Below are 24,073 nucleotides of genomic sequence, written 5' to 3'. Positions count from 1 at the left end.
GGAAATTTACTCTGGTCTAAATAGAGAAATATTTTCTGCTCTGGTTGCAGATAGAAGCAGAGAAAAGAAACCAGAGTCTCCATAATTAATTAAGGCTTTCTGGTGGCTTACTGTCAGAAATGTCATTCTTTAAAGCATCAGAAACATTAAAGCACTTTCAGTTGAGCGTGGCCTTTTCCTTTCAGTGTTCATGTCTGAGAGCTTAGCCTCTTGTCAGGATGTAAACATCTCTGGCAGGAAAATGGGGGGCATTTGCATAACTTTCTGATGCTTGTTGACAGACTTAAAGTGATTGAAAGCACCTTAGCCAGAAGGTCATCATTCTTGATTAGATTGGCATTACCTGAAAAAATCAACTCAATATTCATGCTATCAGTATGAATGGACATATAGTTTATCACACTTCAACATTATAAAACTTTTCCAACATAATATCAAACTTGTGGTGTTCAGTTGTAGTCAGCCTATTTTGGTCTGCTACCCTTTAAAGGAAATCAAATGCAGCCAAAGTCTTTCGTAGTTGTAGAGTCTACCTTTTTGGTAATTTAATCTCAGTATAATCTCATGTGTCAAAGGTAGAGTAGAGAATATTATTTAAAAACAGCATCATGAAATGCAAGGATCACAGCAGTCAGGATAAAGTTGGGAGAGTCCACCATATGTTACATCATTTAATCACCATTTAATCTGTAATTAGAACATTAAAAAAGCATTGCACAAGTACAACTCTGGAAAGATGTGGCTGTCCATCTTGACTGATAGTCCAGCCAAGGAGTTCATTATCTCCTTGGCTGTTGCAGCGATCCCAACTTGACAAGGAGAACTGTCATGCAAGTAAAGTCTGCCCTTCATGGGAAGTGGCAAAAAAGCAGCTTTTGACAAAAAGCCATATAAGAATCTAGGTCTAGTTAACGATACACATTTAGGGGAATAACTTAAAATTGGGGGAGTGTTGGCTTAGTGGTTAGACCAGTGCACTTGTGCTCTGAGAGGGTTGCTAGTACCTGGTATGATCCCCACAGCCAGCACTCTGGGTCTCTGAGCAAAACCCTTAACTCCCACAATGCTCCCCAGACGTCGCACAATGGCAGCCCACTGCTCCCCAAGGGGATGGGTTAAATGCAAAGGTAATTTCCTAAACACTTAACAATTACAGTCAGAGCTTTAACAAAAATAAATGCATGAAATTGAACCTCAAATTACAATTCTTGACAAATATCCAACTCAGTTTGACACCATGCACAGCAAGGAAGATGGTAACAAAGGTGAAAAAAATCAAATCACAGATGGTTACTATTAGAGGACTGCACAGAGGACCTTTTATGACCTTTTAGTGCTACTGCACTGTCCAGTCAGGGAGTCTTCATAAGAAACATTTTTTTTAAGGATTTTATACTGATGTTTTAAAGTGGTAGTAAATGATTGCGTAGATTCTTATGTAATTTGTTTTAAGGCCTTGGATGGCTTCAGGTACTCAGCAATGGAATAATGACTCTACATTCTTTCTGAAATCTGTGTTGCAACAGTTCAGTCAAATACTTAAAGATGTAGGTCATCCTTTATGAGTCTTTAAAGAGTGCACTGACAACCTTAATTTACTGGAATGAGTTTTGGTCTCATACTGCTGGCTGCGGGGTTTATTTGTGCTCCATGTCTCTTTTCTTCATATGGGGAATACTCCAATTAAAATTACAGGTTTTTGGGATTATATCCTACTGGGATTTTTATCCATTTCTCTTGGCAGCCTTTCTTTTTATTGCCTGGAAACAGTAAGCATGCTCCAACAAGAACTTACATCTTTGTGAAGGGATGCTGAGTATGTCAATCACCAGCAGGCATATGAAACTCCTTGGGTCAGAATGCATGACAGGCATTTGAATTTTTGTAGTCCACTTAACATCTTTGTGATATTTAATATAAACCAAACTCTCTGTTTACTGAATGCTCAGTGATTTAACAACAGTGTCTAATCTTCATGGCAGCTGAGAGATAAACTTTCTCCCTATATATACTGCTGTTTTCTTCACAGTGCAGCCAGAAGGCACAAAGGAGGGGCCCACCTGCATGGACAAGAACCACGGCTGCGCGCACATTTGCAGGGAAGCACAGAAGGGTGGCATCTCCTGTGAATGCCGACCTGGATTCCAGCTCACCCGTAACATGAAGGACTGCAAATGTAAGTCATCCCAACTCCAAGGGTTGCAAGCAAACATGCACAAACATCAGCACGGCTGCTTTACACACTCCTCGGAAAGAAAGGGATTGGGGTTTGGAAGCCGACTGATGATGGATAATCACGCTCACCGCACAAATGTCTTCCAAAAAAATGTTGAAGTTGACGTCTATGCAGCATTACCAAACTCTGACTAATCTTGTCATTGATTCGTTAAAAAGCAAACGCCAGACATGTTTTTCAAATAAAAAGGAATCATTTACACAACCAGGGCAAGTTTGAAGGTCAGTCAAAGGGGACTGCTCGGATGGACGAAGAACACTTCCTGTTGCTGTGCAGCAGAGATCATCCTGACAGAGTTGGAGACCTGACAGGGTTGGGGGATTTGTCTGTGTTTGGATAAGGATTGGAGAAGTGTTATTCTATGGTTTTTCAGTGACAGCTCAGGAAAAAGGCAAAAGGTGTCGGGATGGGAGAGTGCAGACAGGATGACGATGGAAGCCTTGGCTCTGTCGTGCTCTTTTTCACTCTGTCATCGCAGGTTTGTTCGAAAGGTTAAACTCTTCATATGGTCCGTTACAAAAATGTGCTTCACAGAAACAAGCATAGTTGCAGTAGAAATCAAGTGTTTTTTTTTTTCTTTATTTATTCAGAAGATACTGGTAATAAATTTAAAACATTTAAATTCCAAAATGTATTATGCTAGTTAAATGTAACTTTTAATCTTACAGAACAGACTGAAATCTAGTGCGGAACACAGAAGGGTTTTTCTTGTAATAAAAAAAAAAGGAATTCCTCATTTGTCTTAGCTAATCTTCTGTCTATATAAACCAGTATTTTGTTTATTTAGGGAGAGATTTTGGAGTCCTTGGACACTATCCCATTTTTAAATAATCATTTTTTTTCATAGATAATGTCATGGTGAAATATGTGGTTTTGCAAACATTAAAATAAATTTGAGTTACTTCACAATTTATTATAAAAAACATGAATGCACTGACATCAAGAAATAGTTGTGGAGGCTTCTGTTTCGTCAGAGGGCTGCAGAGACGAGTCTGACTTATTCTCAGGAGGAACAGTGTGGTTTTTATTCTTGGCTGTAAAACACGGGATCAGCTCTGTAGCTTTGCAGGGAGCTTTAGGTTTCATTCAAACTTGCCCAGGAAGTCCACATAAGTTTATGGATCTTTAGAAGGCATTGGACCATGTCCCTTTTGATTCCCAGTGGGGGGCACTCCAAGATTAAGGAGTCAGGGGCCCCATTACCACTGTTAAGCAGAGTAGGAGTCTGGTTCCTAAGTCAGACCTCATCCTGTTACTGGTCCTGTTCAGAACTTTAACAGACAGGATTTCTAGGCACAGTTATGGACCGGAGGGGATTATGTTAGGAGACTGGTGGATTGCTTATCTTTATGCAAATTACATTGTTGGCTCACCCCTAGCCAAGACCCAGAGCATCCTCTGGGTTGGTTCATAACCAACTGGGAATTGGCATGGTTAAAAATCAGCTTCTCCAAGTCTGAACCCAGGGTTTGTGATAAGAAAAGACTATTGTGTCCTCTCCAGGTCAGGAGACAGCTGCTGCCTCTAGAGAAGGAGATCAAGTATCTCTTGTGAGGGAGAGAAAGAAGTGGGAGATCAACAGTAGGACCTGTACGCCTGCTGGAGTAACATAGACGCGGCACAGATCCTTTCTGGCGATCAGGGAGCTGAGCCTTTTTGTTCTTTGGCTCTAAATTTACTCTACAGTATATGTCACCGCCCACAGCTGTGGTCATAAAAGAACAAAATCTCAGATGTAAAAAGGCTAAAAAAAAATGGTTGTCTGCTGCTTTCATCCTTAGAGATAATATGTGGAGCTCAGTTATCGGGGAAAGACTCGATTTAGAGCTGCTGTTCCTCCAAATTTAAAGCAGTCAGCCGAGGTGGCTCAGGCATCTCTTTCTGGTCACCCCCGTAGACTTCCCTCGGGAGGTGTTCTAGGAATGTCCAACTAAATGGAAGCTCAGGGGATAGCTGAGGCAATGCTGGAGGCGGTATGTCTCACTGCTAGCCTAGGAATGTCTCAGGCTTCATCTAGAGAAAACACAAGAGACATTCCCTCTTCCCAGACATCTAAGAAGGTGTCTATGGAGAGCTAAGTGTTGTCATCTCTACTGAGATTGCTGCCCCCGTTTTCCTGATAAAGCAGGATTTTGAGGATAGGTTTTCCCAAACCTCACATCTCACTTAAAAGGGAAGGCTTGCTCTTGACATAAAATAATGACATCTTAAGTAGTTTTAGTGTGGTTCTATACAGATAATGATCTGTTTGAATTGTTTATATCAAATCTTAGGACTGTATTGGCAATTAATTCTCTAAGTACAGCATGATTCTAGACAGACACAGATCTGTTAAGTTTATAGGTTTTATATACTATTACTGTGTGTAGTATTGATCTCTAGAAAGATAAAAACTGCCAAAGGTCAGATATGAAAAGATCTGTGAATGATCTTGGATGAATCTTACCTTGAAATGAATGCAGTGAGACATTAAGTTTCCAGATGATGTCCATGTACTCATTAAACATTTAATCAGATCATCTCTGGACTTAAATGTTAGAGAACTGCTACAAAAGTTTGCAATTGGTTATAAAAGAGTCTCAACCATAAGATGCAATCTACTTGCAAGCAATTGTTTTAGAGACGATAAAAATAGTTTTTTGATACAAACAACACAAAGGTGAACCTGTGAAAGTTGCATAAAACTTCTGGGACTTCTGACTAGTTCTGTGTACTCCTTCACATGAGAATAGGATTTATTATGTTGTTTTGAAAAGTAGCTTGAAGGCACTTTTGTTCAGACTAGCATTCTGTTAGACCTGAACACTACATTTATGGACAAGTCATTTATTCAGTAAAATTAAAAAATTTGCCAGAGTTGAGGTAAATTCAACGGAAATGATGATACATTTATTGCAGAGAAGTGTAAAACATAGCAAACAGAGGAAGACTCATAATATATCTACCTTTATGTGCCTAAACCTTGTGAAAATGCCCCCTTTTAACAAACGCCAATCATTCACAATTCCTGTTGATTTTTTGTCTTTGCTTTTTTACTATAAGGAATTTCCTTTTTAATTAAATATGCACTACTCAGTATAAACACTAGATGTTTCTTTTCTTGTATGCACTGCTTAAATACATGCTTTACATTACAGTTTTACCTATATTTAAAACTTTATTTCTATTGAGTGAGAGGGTTACGTATTATCACGAGAAATGAAACATCAGGAACAGATTTTCTTCTGTTTATCACATAAAGAGCTTTAATAAGGTTTACTAAGCAACAAAATTCATGATTTTAGCATTGTTTAAATAGGGCTGAAGTTTAGTTTCTAAAACACAGGGAATTTTGTTAACATTCAGTGCCTCTGCAATTGCTAGCTTGTCATGATCTTTGCTGTGATTTAAGTCCTCCTTCTGCAACAAACCTTACTGTATGGGGCTTTGATGCCACGGGAGCGACTGGGTGCAGCTGAAGTTCAGTGTTTACACGATACAGCATATGGCCCAGTGAAAGAGTTGCATGTTATTTACTCGGTCTCCACTTCCTGACACCTCCTTGCTGACTGTTAAAAATTCAACAAAAACTTGTGTGTGTGCTCCTCTTTAATTAGCTCGTGTTTACTCCTGCCTCCTTTGATAGTGACGTGCAACTACGGCAATGGAGGCTGCCAGCACATCTGTGAGGAGACGGACCATGGCCCCAAATGTTCCTGCCACATGAAGTTTGTCCTCCACAGCGATGGAAAGACTTGTGTAGGTGAGTCATCTCATCCCGAAAAAAACCCAAATGGCAGGAAATATGTTTGTTGAATGAGGAAATTGCAACACATCAACCTCTGCACTTCCAAGAGCAATTTTAATTAGCATTTCAAAGTTTTTCTGTTTTTTTAAGTGATAAAATGCAAGCTGGAAAAACAGCTTTGTTACATTTAAAGATATATTTTTTAGCTTTTCTAATGATCCGTGACATGCAAGGTCAAAGGGCTACCGTTAACTTTGGTCTTCTACTGCTCCCTCAATGTGACATTCCTGCTCCTGCATCTGCGTTCGCCTTTCTTTCTCTGACTTTATGCTGGACTTTGCCTTTTTCTATTACTTTTCTGCAGTCATGTCAGAAACACACACCCTCTATCAACCTGTGGGTCATTTCCTTCACTGCTTCCTGTCCGGAATTAACTCATACACCTGATCTAACCTTCTGCTGGCATGTATCAGTGTTTGCTTCAGTTGACTTGAGTTGAGGGAAAATCTATTGGCTACTTGGTCACATCGAGCTGTTCTGAAGGGCACTCTTTAACCAGACAGAGTCTGTGCTGAAGAGTAAAAGCACAGTGCTTGATGGATGTGTTTAGCCATGCAGAGAACTGCTGGTATTCCGCACAGGGTGATAGAGAAAAAGAAATAAAACTGGTGCCAATTTAGGACCAATGTAGCAGTGTTACCCATTTTTTATCTCTAGTACCTTGCAGAAATCTTTATACACTTTTAACTTTTACTAATTACAGTTAGTCTATTTGTTTTAATGAACTTCATGTGATACACCAACACATGGTATTGTAGAATTGTGAAATGGACATAAGTATTTGATGCTTTATTTCATATAAATAAAAATGGCATGCATTCGTATTGAGCCTCCCTACACTTTAATACCCCCAACTTGCAAAAGTTAACCTTCTGCCTTCAGAAGTCATCTAAGAAAGGCTAGGGGTAAAGTTAGGCAGAATTTAATGGACAGTACTTAACGCTTTTCCCCAACTCCCCCACAAAAATCACAATAAAAACAAACCAAAACAGATAAATGCAATTGTAACTCTACAAAAAATGGCCCTAGCATCTAAATGACATGCAAGAGGCAACAAGGTTAGTCATCAGAGGTGCAGCAGAGACCCAGGTCCAACCCCATACCAGTGTTCTGTCAGGTCTGCCACAACATACGCCATCAGACCAGCATAGCCATGGTAATACGTATGCGCACACATGCAGAAAGAAATGTTTAAATTAATTCTGTTACATTTGCAGATCAGCCTGTCAAAATCAACATGCACTTAAACTTTGTATGACAATCTGACAGGTTAGCTGCTACGTCAGAGTGTTAAATAGCGAACAAAGAAAGCGAGGCTGTCTGTGTTTAAAGCCTTATAGCTTTAAATTCTGTTTACCTCAGGCTAAAACTTTTAACTTTTATAAATTAACTAGCCAACCTGACTTTCAGCATGCTTTACATACAACTACAACTTTTTGTTTATCATATCATGCATAAATAATGTAGCCTAGTAGACTTCCTTCCACTTATAGTGTTAGACGTTTGCAAATCTGACGTCTTGCGCATGCATATTGACTATTGGTATGCTGGTCTGACGGGGTATGCTGATCTGACAGAGCATCGGCCCCTTAAGAATAGCCCTGAGCACTAACCTTCCCTTTGCATCTTTGGCTTTACCATATTAAGAGCCACCCCAAACCATGTAGTGGGTAGGGTGAGTGGACTGTTCAGCCCATAGCGATCTGCATCAGTGCAGGCTAACCCGAATTTGGCAGTGGGTGTAACGGTGACCTAATGACGCAGGAAACACCTGCATTAAAATACAAGTTCCACAGGTTTACTGCATCTTTGTCACACTGACAGAAAATCAAAGCAAAATGATGCCATTGATTTAAAAAAATGATTCTTTGAAAGTTTTATTTGACTGTTTACATTTATTTTCAAGAAAGGGGCAAATGTTTGATTACAGGTTTTATTGTGTTTGTTTGAAAAATGGAGCTGACAGATTTGTGAAATTACTCAAACACCCCATTCGAAGTAGTGGAGGGTGGGGGGTTGCAGCACCAGTTTCTCATGCATTATTTGTATTAGAATGACAATATTCATAGAAAGCGATACCCATCCTCTACACATCCATACAGTGTAGAGGGTGTCCCATTCTCATTTATAGCATTCAGCTTCAATCAAGGAGCCTTACTTTGCTGCAAGTGTGACTTCATCAGGAGTTGCACTCGATGGTGAAGGTTTAGTGCATAGTGGGGGGTTGGGATTGGGGCCCAAAGTAACTGTGGAGAAAGACGAACAACCTTCAGTGCATTTATCTGGCAAAGAGGCAGCTAATATTGAAAGATAGGTGTTAGAGGTTCCATCATCAGCATAGGACATAGCATTACATTTTTAAACCTCAATTAAAACAATGTTTAGCGGTCCTGTCTCCATCACGAAACATGGAGGCAGGGATGTCATGCACTAGGGATAGGGTCAGAGCTAAGTAAAACATAGATGGAGACAGATACATGAAAATAAGGGAGGGAGACCTGTTCTGAAAGGTGAGACTGCATGACAGTGACTGTAAACAAGCAGATGAATATATTATAATGGCTCATTCAAAACTCAGACTGCTTTCACATCAGGGTAGTTCACAGGACTTGGTTGAATTTCCCAAAGAAAGAGAATTATGAGCAGTGAGCAAAATACTTTATTTAATCTATAAAAAACACACCATTGGCATAAAAATAAATGCAAAGAATGAGAGTTTCTTCTTGTAAGAATTCATTCTCATCTATCCACAATGTCCCATTCACATAGAAAGAAATTACAGAAAGAATTACAACATTTTATAAACAGCAGAATTGCTTTCTGTGGACTTTAAAAAGTTTCTCTGGAATATCTAAAAATATTTATATATCAAGATTTTGTCATAAGCTCAGAACTTAGGACCCAATATTCGAGGCGAGACAGACAATGGGAAGATTCAAAGCATTTATTAAAACAAACAGAACGCGGGGCTGTGGATCTACTGCAGCTGCGGGTGGGGAGGCGGGAGACATGATAATCTGACGTAAGATGATTATCCATGTGAGTCACTTATCTGGTTTAACACTTCAGTCCATCCTCTCAGAGCGAGGCAGAATCCAGCTGATGGATAACCAACGAGATTCGGCGGATGCAGCCCAAATTAAAACCAGATGAACAGGCAGGAGTCCAAGCAGTTCAGGACCGATAGGCTGGGAGATCCAGGAGTCCATAGGGGTTCCAATCAGATCAGGAACAGGCAGTTATGGGGTTCCAGGAATCCACAGACAGTTCAGGTAGGTTCAGGGTTCCATGAGTCCAAGAGAGAGTTCAGGCAGAACCTTCAGATGGGAACAGGCAAGCTCAGTAGTTGAGAGGCAGTACAAGGCATGATAACAGGAAAACTATGGTATGTTAAAACTTGACATGAACAGGAACGCTAAAACTACAGTACGCTAAAACTTGACATGATCAGAAATACTATGACAAGACTAAAAACCTCTCTCACCACTGGCCTCGGAGAATGGGAACATGGGCAAAAAACATCAGTTATGAACTCAAAAGACTCAAACTCAAAACAATGATCTGGTCCTGATAGCTGGGACTGAGCTGTATATAAAGCAGTAGAAGCAGGTGGATGAGATGAATGATAATGGGTAACCAGGCAGAGTTAGGCAGGTGAGTGAAATGAGCAAAGAGGTCGGCTATCACGGCAGTGATCATGACAAATTTGATGTATACAGATGTTTGCTTTAAAATGCATCCTGGCTATGATAATGCTCTTTTTCATGAGAAAGGAAACCATCAGGGTGAGCCAAATGCTCAAAAAAGGTAATAAAAGAATATAGAGGTAGAGATGACTATCACACATTGATTTTATTTTTTGTCTAACATGCAAAACAACACAAAATGACATGTTTAAGTCTTTGGTATATTCCAAGACAATGTGAAGAGGTTTCATGGGTATGCAAATGCAAACTTTTCATTGCACGATTTGTAATCAAAGGGAGAAGTATTTTAGATAAAGCAGTGTGTTACTGCAGTTCTACAACGTTAAAATTAGAGCTTTAATAGGCTGGATGAGAGCTATTTTGAACCAGAATGAACACAGTATTGATTTTGGAAAGTGTGTTTGCAGCACAGCCGTAGTGACGTGTGTGCTCGGTTTCGGTGGCTGTTAAGTTTGAGAGCATAGCTTGAGTAGGGCCTGATTAGCTCAGTGTTTCAGGATCCCTTTCACAGCCGCAGCTCTGATGAGAGCCAGACCCATGTCCATGTCTGGTCAGCCAACCTGTCATTATTGTTGTATCCTCGTATGCCAGAACGATACCACAAAGTTGACCTCAACCAAATTATATATCTTTGCCAGCCGTTTTGGAGGAAGAGCAAATTCATGTTTGTTGTGCCAGATTAGGAAGCAGTCAGCCAGTTAAAATCTCGGATATCCCCACAGAGTCTGGGGTTGCAGTGGTGAGGGAGCCATTCTTTGTGGCTGACTCGTGGGCATTTTGTTCTTATTTTTTGTATTACTTAATAAAGTCTCAATTAAAACAAACACATATAAACTGCTGAAGAAAAAAAATGGAATGGCAAGAATGATGGTGTTTTCTAAATAAGGGATTTCTGCACTGTTAAAGCTTTATAGGGTTTTCAGTTTTAAAAAGTTTTTTTTTTTTTTATGTCCCAGAAGCTGAAAGATTTTAAAAATCCAAATCATAGCGTACATACCCATTTTAGTTTATCTTCCTTAGTTGTATGAAATAAAAAATCAGAAGGTAAGAATTCCCTTCATATTTAATCATGAGATCTGATTTTATTCCTGGGCAAAGCTTACAGTTAGAAATGCTGAAAACTTAATACAGGCCTTTATGTTACATACTCTCAAAATAATATATGTTATGCTTTCTTGTAAGCTAGTTCATTTAGCATATTAAATCCCACAGAAATTACTGACTTGCTTTTTCGGCCTTTGCTGTTCAGCTGGTGGATTCTTCGGTATGCTGCAGATCATCAGTCAATTTTTCAAGAGATTTTATCGGTATTCTGTCACATTTTTAATCATTTGGTTTGTTGCGGTTCTCCTAAAACAAAGATTGCTCAGGCATTTTCTAACAATTCATTACACGTTGCTCAGTTTGATTACTCCCTGTTTTTAATCCTACCTATTTCACTTCTGTGCCATGCATACTGCAGTTAGAAGGCTTGTATGAGTGGAGAACATACACTGTCATCCCTCAGACCAAACATGCACGAATGAAACTCTTTGAAGATCGTTTTTTTTTTTCTGTACTGCTTTATTCATGGTGTGTGTATCAAGAAAGTTCAGATATCAGAGATGAAAAGCCATGTTGTGGAAGTATTTATGTCGTTAGCACAGCAAAGAATAAACACTCACAAATAGCAGGCAGATGCAGACCGGCTCAGGAGTTCAGTCATCTGAAGAGTAGGGAACACCACGCAAAGCACAAAGGTTATGGAAGATGCATTTTATAAATGAAAACAACTGGCACACAAACCTGCAGAACATATCATGCATGCACACATGGCATGTATGTTAACTCATGCAGCACACATCCTTAGGTCCTAAAGGTAAATGCTTTGCTCTCATTTTGGGTTGTCCATATTCCAGTCTGTGTTTGCAAAACTGTTTCTGGATGCTGCATGTTGGATCAGGGAAATGTCCTCTACCACGCATGCTTCTTGGTGTTATTTATTTAACCTGAAAAGGGCCAACTGTAGACGCCATGATGAGAAACACTCTTGTTTATTTGGTCATAATTATATCTTGTAAAAAAACGTTTTCAGGAATAAAATAGCAATAACAATGAAATTATAATTTATAGACTAAATTTACAAACCATGTTATCTGACATTATGCTAGTGTTTCTGTATGCAGGATTCATATCAGAGAGGCCTGCTCAGTTTGCAATAAATGTTATACTTTTATATGTACCATGCCCTCAGGCCCTTGATGCCAGCCATGTTTAACGCAACATAGAGTAAAGAACTGGTAAGGTGGTCACTTCATGAAAACACTGCAACTAAATTTGTTTTTTTTTTTTCTCTCAAGACAGCCAGAAGCAGCTTGTACAATCAAGCTGTGTTGTTAAACTATAAACTTAGTAGAGAATGAGATTAACATGGTTTAATTATTTCATTAAAAGTCATATTTTTGTCATAGCGTTCACCATATGGCATTTTTTTTTTTCCTGATATCATGCAGCCCTACAATTGCCGCCTAAAAGTATTTTAGGCGGCAATTGTAGAAAATGTAAATTCCTTATATAGATATATTTTTTTAACAATGTTTTACAAAAGCAGTCCAATAATTGGCCTGAATATATATATATATATATATATATATATATATATATATATATATATATATATATATATATATATATATATATATATTCCATTTGAAGCTTATTTATATATACATTCCCTTATTTTGCTACCCTTAATAAAGTCCAGTGCAACCAAATGGCTTTAGAAGTAAACAATGTTGATCTCATTTTTTTTCAGTCTCCTCATTATAACAGCTTATCTGTTAAAGCATCAGAAGGTTAATAAAGGAGATCGATATACCAAAACAGCATCATAGAGACCAAAGAGAAGCTGATTAACTGTCACAGTAAATCACTTACAAAAAGATCAAGCCATTTTGAAAGGACACATTATACATGTGGAAGAAGGTGCTCTAGTCAGAAGGTACCAAACCTTTTCTGCGGACATGATAAATGCTATGTGAGATTGAAAACTAACTCTACACACCACCCTAAACAAGCTATCTCTATGGCAATACAAGGTGGTAGCAGCATTATGCTGTGGTGATGCTTTACCAAAGATAGTCAGATAGTTATTTGGTAAGGCGAAATAGAAATTAACTTTTTCAACATGGTGACATAAAGCTTTCAGCTATAGCTACAATAGAATGATTTGGTAAAGCAATCATCTGTTGAAATGATCCAATCATAGTCTAGATATAAATCTAGTAGATGAGATATGGCAAGACTGAAAGTGATTAAAATCTTGATCACATCATATGCTGTTTGAGTTGTCTTGAAAATAACATGTCTGTTTTTCAATGTCCAAAACTTGTAATGACAGCCCAAAAGATTTGCAAATATATTGACTCCGTGGGGATTCACTACAATTTAATGGCATAATTCTTAGATAAAAAAGAATAAATAAAGCATTGCTCCCTCCCATTGCAGAAAAAACTCACTACTTTAAAGCTTTTGCTTGTAATGTGACAAAAAGTGTCAAGTTATAGGGCTGCAAATACATCAGCACTGTCAAAGTTGATCCTAAATAAAATAAGTTAATTGAAGTTAATTGAGTTGAGCTCAGAGGATACTCAGAACTCTGCACAGGACAGGTGTACAGTTCAATTAAATAAATTGGATAAATTAAGATAAATTAGAAGCTTTTACTGGCAACACAAGCTCTGTCAGGTCAAACAAAAATATATTCATATATAATATGACCATAAAAAAACATAAAAGACATCATGATGTACAGAATTGACTCTGGCTGTCCCTGAATTTCAGCTTTTGCAGCACTAACCACTTGGTCTGTCTGTCAAGACTAATACTAACCAGCAGAAGCCTTTTCTCACACGCAAACAACAAAAAATGGCTTTTTGTCTGCAGGGTTTGGGAACATTTATTTGCATGGCTGCATGTTGCGAGGTAACACTTTTGCCTTGAAATGTCACCTTTTCTGTCACTTTAGGGAAAGAAAAACTGTCATTATCACTTTGTTCTCAGGATTTAGCATATAGCTGATGTCTGTTGAGTTATGACAGAAGACAGGATGTATCTAATTTCTTGCAGAAAATCACCTTATTCCTGTCATGTCTTTGTCATCTCCTGTTGGGGTTAACAAAGATTAAAAATAAATGATTTACTGAAAATTTTTTTTTATTACTTTTCTGATATTAATCTATCAGAAATTCCATTTGAAGTTTTTTTTTATTTTGATTAAATCAATATCAGCAAGAGTTGTCAGGTGTGCTGGAGCTGTTATTTTGGTTACTATTGATGAAGAAACTGTGAAGTAGATTTTTTTAACAATCAAAATATTATTATTCTGAACTGAACTGAAATAGATGTAGTTCAAGGAAAGCTGAATACTGGTCATGGCAGCACCAGCAACAAAGCTTAGGTAAAATTTGGTTCTGGTTAGCTAGCTTGATGACAGCTTGTGGTAAGTATTTTATCATACTGTACATTAAAACAAAACAAAGATGAAACAGCTAAAAATGCTCGGTTGTCAGTTACATGCCGTAGGCTAGTAAATTCATAGTTGATGTTCAGCATCTATAAGGAGAGCCTTAGATCACAGCACTGTTGTTAAACGTCAATTATTCCTTACAATAATTGACGATTTTTCACCAAGCATCACATGCAGTGTCTTAGAATGTATTCATACCCTGTAAACTTTGTTTGTTTTTTTTTTTAACTATAAACTCTATGCATTTTATTATGATTTTATTTGATAGACCAGTACACATGGTGCAGATTTGTGAAGTGAAAGAAAATTGCTATTTTTACTTTTTTAGTTTTACAATTCAGTGCAAGGTTTAGCTTCACACATCTAGAAAGAAAAACTTTACTCACTTTTCTTTTTTAAAATAGGTCACATAATTTTTAAAAAATCATCAATTTGTATTTGCACTTTTTATAATAACTCTGTCCTTTGAGTTCTGTCTACATCAGAGTTAATTTTTCAGTACTCAAAGCATGCATTAAAAACAGACTTTTTGGACCTACTTATCATAACAGGGATCTTTCCTTTAAATGCTTCATATGTCCCTATAGCCCATGGCAATAAATGTCAGATTTGTAAACTCTGGACTGTCAGAATGTGTCAATAGACTCTCCCCACTGAGCTGTCCATCACTGCAGCTCCTCCAGAGGTGTCATCTGACTGCCATGTTTCCTTAGGTGTGCAGTAGTGCTGTACTCCATTATAAGATTATGGTTTGAACAGGGCTGCTTATATAAATATATTGTTTTACAACCTAAATCCGCACACACCTCTATCTCTGAGCTGTCTGCTGTATTCATTGGACTTAATCATACTGTTTAAGCAATGTTCTCTATTAATTCGTAAAGTAACTAGTTTTTTTGGGGGGGTTATTGAAGTAGAGAGAGGTAAAACAAATATAGGCCACATATTCCATACTTGTTTATTTTGATGTAGAAAACAAGATTTTCTTTCACCTTACAATTATGCCCTATGTTGTGATGGATCACCACATAAAAATCCAAATGCAAAATACCAGACATATTATGGTTTTGTTTATGTGAAGAGTTCTTGGGGTATGAAAAGTTACTAAAGACCCTGTGTGAGTACATCCTTTGTTCTATAAATATAGCCACAACATATATAACCAATTAGGTTATTGAAGATCTACAAACGTAAACTTCAACAAAATGATTTACAGGGAGGAAATATTGTTACCTCACATTTGCCCTGTACAGTTCAAGTGTGCTGAGAACTAAAGTGTGTGTGCATGTGTGTATGTGTGCATGCAGGAGAGAGGAGTGTCCAGTCCAAGGCAGCCCCACAGCTGTTCCCTAATGGTAAATATGTGTTTATCTGGCTCCCCTCTCTCTCTGGGGGTCTCTGGGTGTGGGGAATAGAGCAATCTAACTGAGCAGATACCGATGAAGTCCCTCTCCTTGGACAATGTTGTCTACAGGGGGTTGGGGGGCATCATCATCTGACCTTTAACCTCTGGCTGCCCCCGTTCAGCTTTCTTTTCCTTCTGTGAACGCCCTCTCAGCAAGAGCCACTGCCTGCGTTAAACCACACCTTTTCCAGACACAGCTGCAAACAGGGAGTCTGTGACCTGCTGCAGAGAAGTTATATAACAGAGCTGTTTCAGCAATGCTGCATTTGATACTGACACACTACATGGTAAAAGGATGACGACTTCATTCACTCTGATGCTAAAAAAAAGTTTTTTCGCAGCTCTGGGTGTCAATCTGTTCTGTGCCTCGGAAATCAATGTTGTAATACAGGAAATTTGGGCTACAATGTAATCTTAGGTGTCAGATTTTTTTATTTATTCATTCAGAAATAGTACCCTAATTCTCTACTTCAGATTTTGTTTTTAAATGTTCTTGCAGAATTAATAAGTATTACCGATATATACACTGCTGTGACAGAAATGTTGACTCACTCACATATCCCTTTACATGTAATCCTTTCTTATGTTCATTCATAGGGGAAACTGAATGTGGTATAACTGGAATATCATTTACCGAAAACTTGTCAATAGCTGGCTTAGTGAGTTAATCCTTTTCCCAACTGTGAAGACGATCAACCCCTCCATTCAGACACTAAAGGCCCATCTTACCCTAACAGAGACTCAACCACAATCATATTTTCCTAGTGTTGTGGGGACTTTCCTGTAACTTTCCTTCATTTATTACCATTGTCTCCAGCCTAAACGTGACCCTTACCCTAAACCAGGAGTCTGGAACCTTTCATATATAAAGTGCAATTTCGCCCTGAATCCAGCTAACTAAAACTTTAGAGCAGCAAAATACAACATGATTTTTTTAAATAAAAAACACATCCTATTATTTTGGTTAAATGTCTGCTATAAGGATCTGTTGCTATTTCAAACAACCAAGAGCTTATTTGTATTTTTTGTTTTAAAATAAGGAAAAACATAAAATGTTCATTCTATTTTTTCTGTAGGTATTGTTTGAAGTAATCAAAAATGATTAAAAAAAATGGTAATAATAAAACACCTTTTTTCCAAGCTAATTAAAGGAAAATAGCTCTAAATCATATTTGTGGTACTTTCCTAAATGTTTTATAAAAACCACAAAAGAATTTGTTCGTATAGAACATTATTTAGTTCTTCATATCATTTTTGGCCACTATTAAGAGTCATTGAAGATGGTCCAAAGAGCCACATGTGGCTCCCGAGCCACAGGTTGCAGACCCCTGCCCTAAAAGTTCATACGTAACCCTAATACCTAAACTCAATTCACTCCTTAGTCTTAAACTTAACCCCTAACCCTAAAACAGCATTTATACCCATAGGGAACATACATTGGTACCCACAGGAGCTGGTTGTCCCATTATGTGCTATGATTTATGGAAAATGGTCGCTACAGTGTAAGAAATACTCGGCTCATTACACAGACACAACAGGATCACATACAGTACACAAACAATCCCCCCGCTGACAATCAGATCAAACACCAGCCCATTTCATAAACTGTTTAACATGTCCGTTTCACATATCCGTGTGCATATGCTTTTGTCCATGAATGGCACAAATTTACTGCTTTGTGTTTTTCTTAATGGTGTGTTTAACATTTACAGAGTCTGCTGTAGGGACGCTCACTTTTGTTTTTCTATACGTTTGTTTATTATTTGTGTCTTTATAGATGTTGTTGTTGACTCTCTTAAAACAACTTTTCTAACAGCCTACTATATGTCAAAGGATTTCAAAAAACAATATCTGTTAAGAAATTTAGGAACATTCGAAACAACAAGATTCTCACCTAACAACCTGGATAGTGTTACATAGATGAAAACCAGGTACAAAACCATTTTAAGGATTCAGAACTTCAGTAATGTAATGCATCATCCACAAATTATGAAAACATGTAACAGTGATTATCCTTCCCAGGAATGACCAGCCTATTAGAAATTACTCAAGGGCTGCATTTGTAACTCCTAGAGGACACAAAGGAACTAAGAGCAACATCTAAAGCATTGCAGGAGTCTCTTATGCAAGTTAAGGTCATTGCTCATGACTTTCTAATAACAAACTGACTGAATGTCATCTATGTGGGAGTTCTAAGGTAAAACTGCTTAATGGCTCCAGAATAACAACATGAAGGTGATTAGGAGGCACATAGTTTTAATTTTCATAACACTGTACTGTTGTATTATGCTGCAAAACGTTATTATGCACTTATACCAGTGATTCAGACTTTGTCTTTATTTCATTTGATCCATTCATTTTTGCCAGTTTTTGTTTTCTTTCTCAGTTAAGTTGTAAAAGCTAAAGGTGACACATTTTCACATTCAAGCTATTTTACTGGCTAGTCTTGAATACAGCTGTGAATGCCACAAAGTTTTGTGTTTCTCCTTGATTTTTAATACAGTTAAAACTACAATAAAGTTTGAAGTGCTTACTTGAAGGTGCTTAGAGTGGAAGCAAAGATCCTGGTTTTCCAAAAGGAAATGGACACTTAAAATGGATCAAACCAAAGAGCACAGTGTGGACTTTTTATGTGAAGGCCTCTTAAAAGCAGGTGAAACTGTTCTTGTTTTGATATGATCTTAGAGTTTAGTTCCAAGATTTAAGAAGCTTGTTCTATGAGGAAAGAACTTAGAGATCAGAAAGTCTCCTACCCATTTTTTTAAAATCACAAGTTAAAGGTGTCAGAGATGATTTGAGTGCTTTGCAGCCTTGAAGTAATATTTAAAAATAGTGTTATAAAAGTCAGATCACTTTAGTTGCTTTCACCGATGAATGAAAACATTTTCTTTGCTCAAACTTTATAAGAAACTTTGAGAACTTTAATGACCTTTACGCCACCTTAAGAAGGTAGATTAACTTGCAACTGACCATGATATTTGAATTTTTTTTTTTTAAACTCTGACAAACCCAGATATGCTTATGGGGAATGCAGTGTCTATTGTCAGTGAAAGGATTAACAATCTAAGTGATTAAACATGAAATATTGGACAAATTTACCCCATAGATCCTGTTAATTGACAGAAACGAATCAGCCTAAAAAGTAATACATACATGAAAATGCCATGACATGTTTTTGTAGGAATAGTGAGGGGTGCTATTCATTTCGGCATGGGCGATTTTCTTGAGAACAAATACATCTCAATGTGGAATATTTTCTTAAGGTGGCAATTATTTTATATTTAAAAGCATGACATTTTTCCTGCTGAGAAATCCATTTACTTGAAGAGCCCTGCACATCTTTACAGTCATTTGAAAGAGCCCTGCATATACAATATTCTTTAAAGACAGATTTTCCTCTACGCAAACAAGAAACCATCCTTTATATGTGTGTCCATCATTTTCATGAGCAATTTGATTGAAAGAAAAATAAAATCCCTCTCTATATATTTTAGCTTCCATTTTTAGGCTCTAATGATAAATCCTACTAAATTTTGAAAGGTTAAAGAGGATTACACAATTAATTAAACTAGGCTTTATTTCCATTAAACCATAATGGCTTCCAGGGAGTTTTGCTATATATAGTTATAGTGTTTTGTTAGTTATTTGGTTAGTTAGTTGTTGTTTTTTTTATGTAACATGCTCTTGTTCAGCTTTAGCATGAAGTTTAATAAAAGCCAAAAACAACAACTTTCATTTTCTTTAAATCTAACTTTAGCATATTTTGTTCTGATTAAGTCTTTTTAGGACGTACGTAGTTGTACAACAACTTTTCTATTTTCCAGGTGATCATTGTACATTAAACTTTTACATGAAGTAACTTGAATTAAATCTTATGCATAGCTTACCACTGCACACATTGGTGTGCTGTTTATGGATGCATTAGAACTTTAAGTGAATCAGATTACCAGAAGTGCAAAACATAACAAGATTAATTGGGCTGTTTTTATGAGTCGGACCAAAGACTTTATGCGTGTTTTGATTTGACTGATATGAGTGAAATTACGCTTGCACCATTTTAAACACTCCGCTGCGGCTTTTCTAAACTCCATCATCACGGCCTATTAGCTGCAGTGAGAAAGCCAATGATGTACCCATAGTTCAGATCTACTATATGCAAAAGATAAATCACAGAACTGAGCTGGCCTCCACTTTTCATCCGCATGTAATACCATGTCCAAAACTCCGAAATGTAATCCATTTGAGGGGATTCATCCATCGTTGTGGGGCGAAAAGTGATTTCCTTCACCGAGAGCACTGAAACCTGATTATATCAGTTGACCAGTTCAACCCAATTTTCAGGATGAGATGTGTTTTCAATGAAATAGCAAAGGCAGCAGAAAGATTAACTCATAAATCTGTGAAGACCTATAAAACCCTGATACATCAAAGAGATTTACGATTTAATGATACTATGTAAGAAACTTACAGAGTAGGTTTGGTCTCAGAGGAGCACCCCATTCAGAGGAAGAACAAGGAGAGTACATGAGAGAATTAAGGTATCATTTGTTGCAACTGTGTCTACTTGATGACTTATTTCCCTACATCCATGCTACAGTCTGACCTATTTTAATATTTGGTGTCCTAGTTTTTGTGCCTTTTCTTTGTAAAGAAACATAGGAAGACATGTTTTGCACGCAGTCCTACAGGGTTGTCTTCTGATGTTCTTTGTTTTACCAAAAGCTCCACATCTATTTGTAGCCTATTCTTCTATGTTGGTTTCTTGTTCTGTCAAAGCAGAAGTTGCATAACTATGCGATAGTGTTCATATCTCTTTTGATTTGTTCCACATTCTACCTCATTACTGTCAGATAGCTGAATGTCTTTTATTTGAATTTACGCAATGCATTTTACATAGCAGGAAATATTTGGAAAATGAAAGGAATGTTGTTGTTTTTTTAATATTAAATGAAGATTCTGGCATTTGTATTTAGCCCTTTTTAACACTGGTATCCCTAAATAGAATTCAGTGCATCCTTTTAAGAAGTCAACCAATTTAGCGATTGTACAGGGTGTAGCTGATTTAGTATCCGTATGAATGATTCATGCACACATTCACACACTGATGGAGGCAAGCTGCACTGCAGCCACAGCTGCCCTGTGGCTCACTGGCCGGAGCGAGGCCGCCTTACACAGGTGCCACCCGGCCCTCTGACCACCATCAGTGGACAATGCAGGTTAAGTGTCTTGCCCAAGGACACAATGACTTGGTAACTAGTAATAGGTACTTCTCCAAAAAAACTAACTGAGTTAGTAACTCGGTTGGTGCCCCTCATTGGGCATCTTTAAACATTTCATAATTTAGAAACAAAAAATATTAGTCACAATAACAACCCTAACAAAAAATGACCATCCACCTAAACTGACTGGCCTACCAAAGACAGCATTATTTAAAGTAGTTAAGAGGTCCATGCTGGCTCTGGAGGAGCTTCAGAGATGCTGTGCTCAGGCAGTGGTGTCTGTTAAAGGGACAACTTTTAAAAATGAATACCATAAACAGAAATAGGTTTCTCTCACAAGGTGATCATTTTCCAGATAGAAATTGCTTTTTTTCAGCCCACACTATGTGGTACATGGGATCTCTTCTGCGGTCAGCTTAGATGGATATCAAACATTCTTGTCTACATATAAAGCGATGTGTTGAGTTGAAATAACATTGAACAGCACATGGTAGTGGCAGCACCATGCAGTGAGGATGCTTTTCTTCAAGGGACAGGGAAGCTGAGAAAAATAGGGTGGGTTGTATCCCTGACAGTGCTGAACACTAAAGATATAGCCAGAGCTAAAGATGGTTTAAATCTGGGTCTTATATACATATGTTAGAATGACCTTTATTAAGTCCAGAGCTAAATTCAGTTAAGATTTAATAGAAATATTTTAAAAACTATCTTTACAGAAACAGTCCATCCACTCTGATGGAGATTGATGTATTTTAAAGATGAAAATGTGCAACATTTTTAAGATCTACTGAGAGACATGTGAGCCCATCTTTACTTTAACTTTGACTGATAAAGATTTAAAGTTATGATTTATTTTACAAACTTGTTTTTTTTTTCTGTTAGCAAGTTAGCCTCCTATTAGTAGGTTATGTTTTAATGAGACCCTGCAGGAGTCTCGACTTGTATCTGACAACATTTTTTGGAAACTTGCTCAAAAAACCTTCTAAGCACATAAAACTGGAGATCATTGCCAAAGCTAAATCACAAAATTGCCAGTGGAAACAGACACAAATCTAGTCTGCAACTATAAGAAAGGGTTAAGGTATGTAAATATGTATTGGTCTATATCATAAAATCCTAATTGAATATACTTTTGTGGTTGTAATACGACAACACAAAAAAAGGTTCAACAAGGATGAATTTTTAACCAAAGCATTGTAGATCTTACAAAAACCATCCTGTCTGAATAAATTCAGTAGAGCTGCATGCTTGCTGTTTGGTCAAGCAACTCCAGAGTTTTCTAGGAAATAACCTCTTTTGCCCCAAGGCCATCCAGTCCCAGCAAGACTCTGATTTTAGCCTTTTTTGGGTATTCTGCGTGCTCACCCTGTTGTATATTTTACTTGCGGTTGTCACAAATAACTGATGACAAGATGATTGTCATCATCTCTGATGTAAGTCAAGAGTTACTGCAACTAGAAATCATGTGGTTTTTCTGAGATTATGATCACTGTCCTAACATCTCGTATATTACTGCGGATCAGCTTTAGACCAAACCTCTGCACATTTTATGGAGAATATTTGCAGAAGTCGGCCTGCTCTTGCTGTAATTGTGCGTCCCAGCCCAGTAGATGCGCCGATGTGGCTGGTGTGCTTCCAGAATACACAAACAAAAGCAAAACCCAGACCATGTGTCTGTCTCCTGCCTTTTCAGAACCCTGTTTGAATGTTTCTTAACTCTTTTTAACACACAATAATTACAATTTGATGAGACAGCTGTCTGACTAAGCAGTTTGAAAGCATGTCCCAACTTTGTTCCGTTGTCTGATCTGCAAAATATCTCTGCAATTTTTGAACCCACAGTACTATGCTCTAAAGTCTGTGTAAAGACTGGGGTGTGATGCAGCATCATGAGCTTTTTCCCCCTCAAATGGCCATTCACACTAAATCTCTGTGTCTTGAATGTTTATCTTGATGAAAACACTGGCAAATTTTAAATGAAAAATATGTCTCCACGGCAGACAGATAAATGAAAACCTCTATCAAAGAAGACATCACTTCAGGGTGGAGCAACTCATTCCCAAGAAAAACTGTTGATTTTTGAACTCATCAGCCAAACAAACACACCCATCCTGATCCACGCAGAGCAGCTCCTTCAGAAGCTACTCCTCCCAGATTCACCAACACAGACTGCCATGGTAACAAACAACTGACCCAAATAGAAACATTCCTACCGCATCCCATGTAAACGCAGACATTCAAAACAACAAGGTCATACAAGGTCTTGAAATTAATGACATTGATGTATATTTTGATAGCATTAGTGTATACAAAACCGTGATTTTTTTTATTACTGTATTAAATACAAAATAAAGGCTCAAAAAAGTAATTTTTAAAGGAGCATAAAGAATTCAGCCACAATAATTAAATTATGTTTTCAAAGTTTTCCAAAGACATTATTCGGTTTCCTTTATATCCAAATTAATCTCAGATCAATTTACTGTGTGTCATTTTTATCCAATTTAATCCTATTTTTACGTCTGTTTTACAGTTATAGCCCTACCTGGAGAAAACTCAACCAGCCGCCTCTGACTAACAACTGCAAACCTGCTCCGGGGCAGGCTAGCTTTCTATTTCTGTACATTTGGGGTTGCATTTGATGACTATTTTAAAAGCAGAGTAGATTTTGATGAAATTATGTTTTAGGGTTCTATTTTATCAACTCCTCCATCAATTCCTCTTCAGTCCCAAGGGGCACGCGATTAATATGTAGTACAGGCTAGGATACAGTCGGTGTTAACTATCACTGATGTTTAACCTTTCCTGACTGCACATTTATATAGTCTACAATCATTTGCCATGTCATTCGGCATATCTTTCATACTGCCACCATGTTTGACTTTTCATTGAGACCTTTTTTTTCTTCTTCGTATTTCTGTAAGATTAGTTTTTGTTCCTCACAGAAGAAATGCGGCACTTTTATTCTGCACTCTTGATTGGGATTGTTCTGCTACCTTGAACCCGCCCCTTTATATGTGTGCCTGCAGATTCATGATCAATTAAATCTGGATTGAGTTAGCAAGTTGAGAACCAACTTTGTGGTACTGCTGGTCGTGATTGCTTTTGTTGTGGATTGGTTGAATAGGATAGGCTGGGAGAAACTCCAGCTTGCTTCGTGTTACAGGCCTTTGTAGTATTGGTCTAGTGGTAAAAAAACAAAAAAAAACAAAAAA

At 37.6% G+C, this 24,073-nt stretch overlaps 1 protein-coding gene across 2 annotated transcripts in view; it reads left to right on the top strand.

Annotated features, from left to right (window-relative positions):
• Positions 1–24,073, top strand: part of LOC107094829 (signal peptide, CUB and EGF-like domain-containing protein 3) — a 135,568-nt gene that overhangs the window by 78,951 nt on the left and 32,544 nt on the right. Inside the window, exons 5-7 of one of the 2 annotated variants that reach the window (XM_015390686.1) lie at positions 2,030–2,176; positions 5,862–5,978; positions 15,545–15,592. In XM_015390686.1, the coding sequence (XP_015246172.1) occupies positions 2,030–2,176; positions 5,862–5,978; positions 15,545–15,592 (312 nt within the window). The remainder of the gene's footprint in view (positions 1–2,029; positions 2,177–5,861; positions 5,979–15,544; positions 15,593–24,073) is intronic. The other variant, XM_015390687.1, reaches the window with a different exon arrangement.

This window comes from Cyprinodon variegatus, unplaced genomic scaffold (genome assembly GCF_000732505.1).
Source record: "Cyprinodon variegatus isolate N-32 unplaced genomic scaffold, C_variegatus-1.0 Scaffold508, whole genome shotgun sequence".
Classification (NCBI taxonomy): Eukaryota; Metazoa; Chordata; class Actinopteri; order Cyprinodontiformes; family Cyprinodontidae; genus Cyprinodon; species Cyprinodon variegatus.
This window is presented reverse-complemented; position numbering and strand designations above follow the sequence as displayed.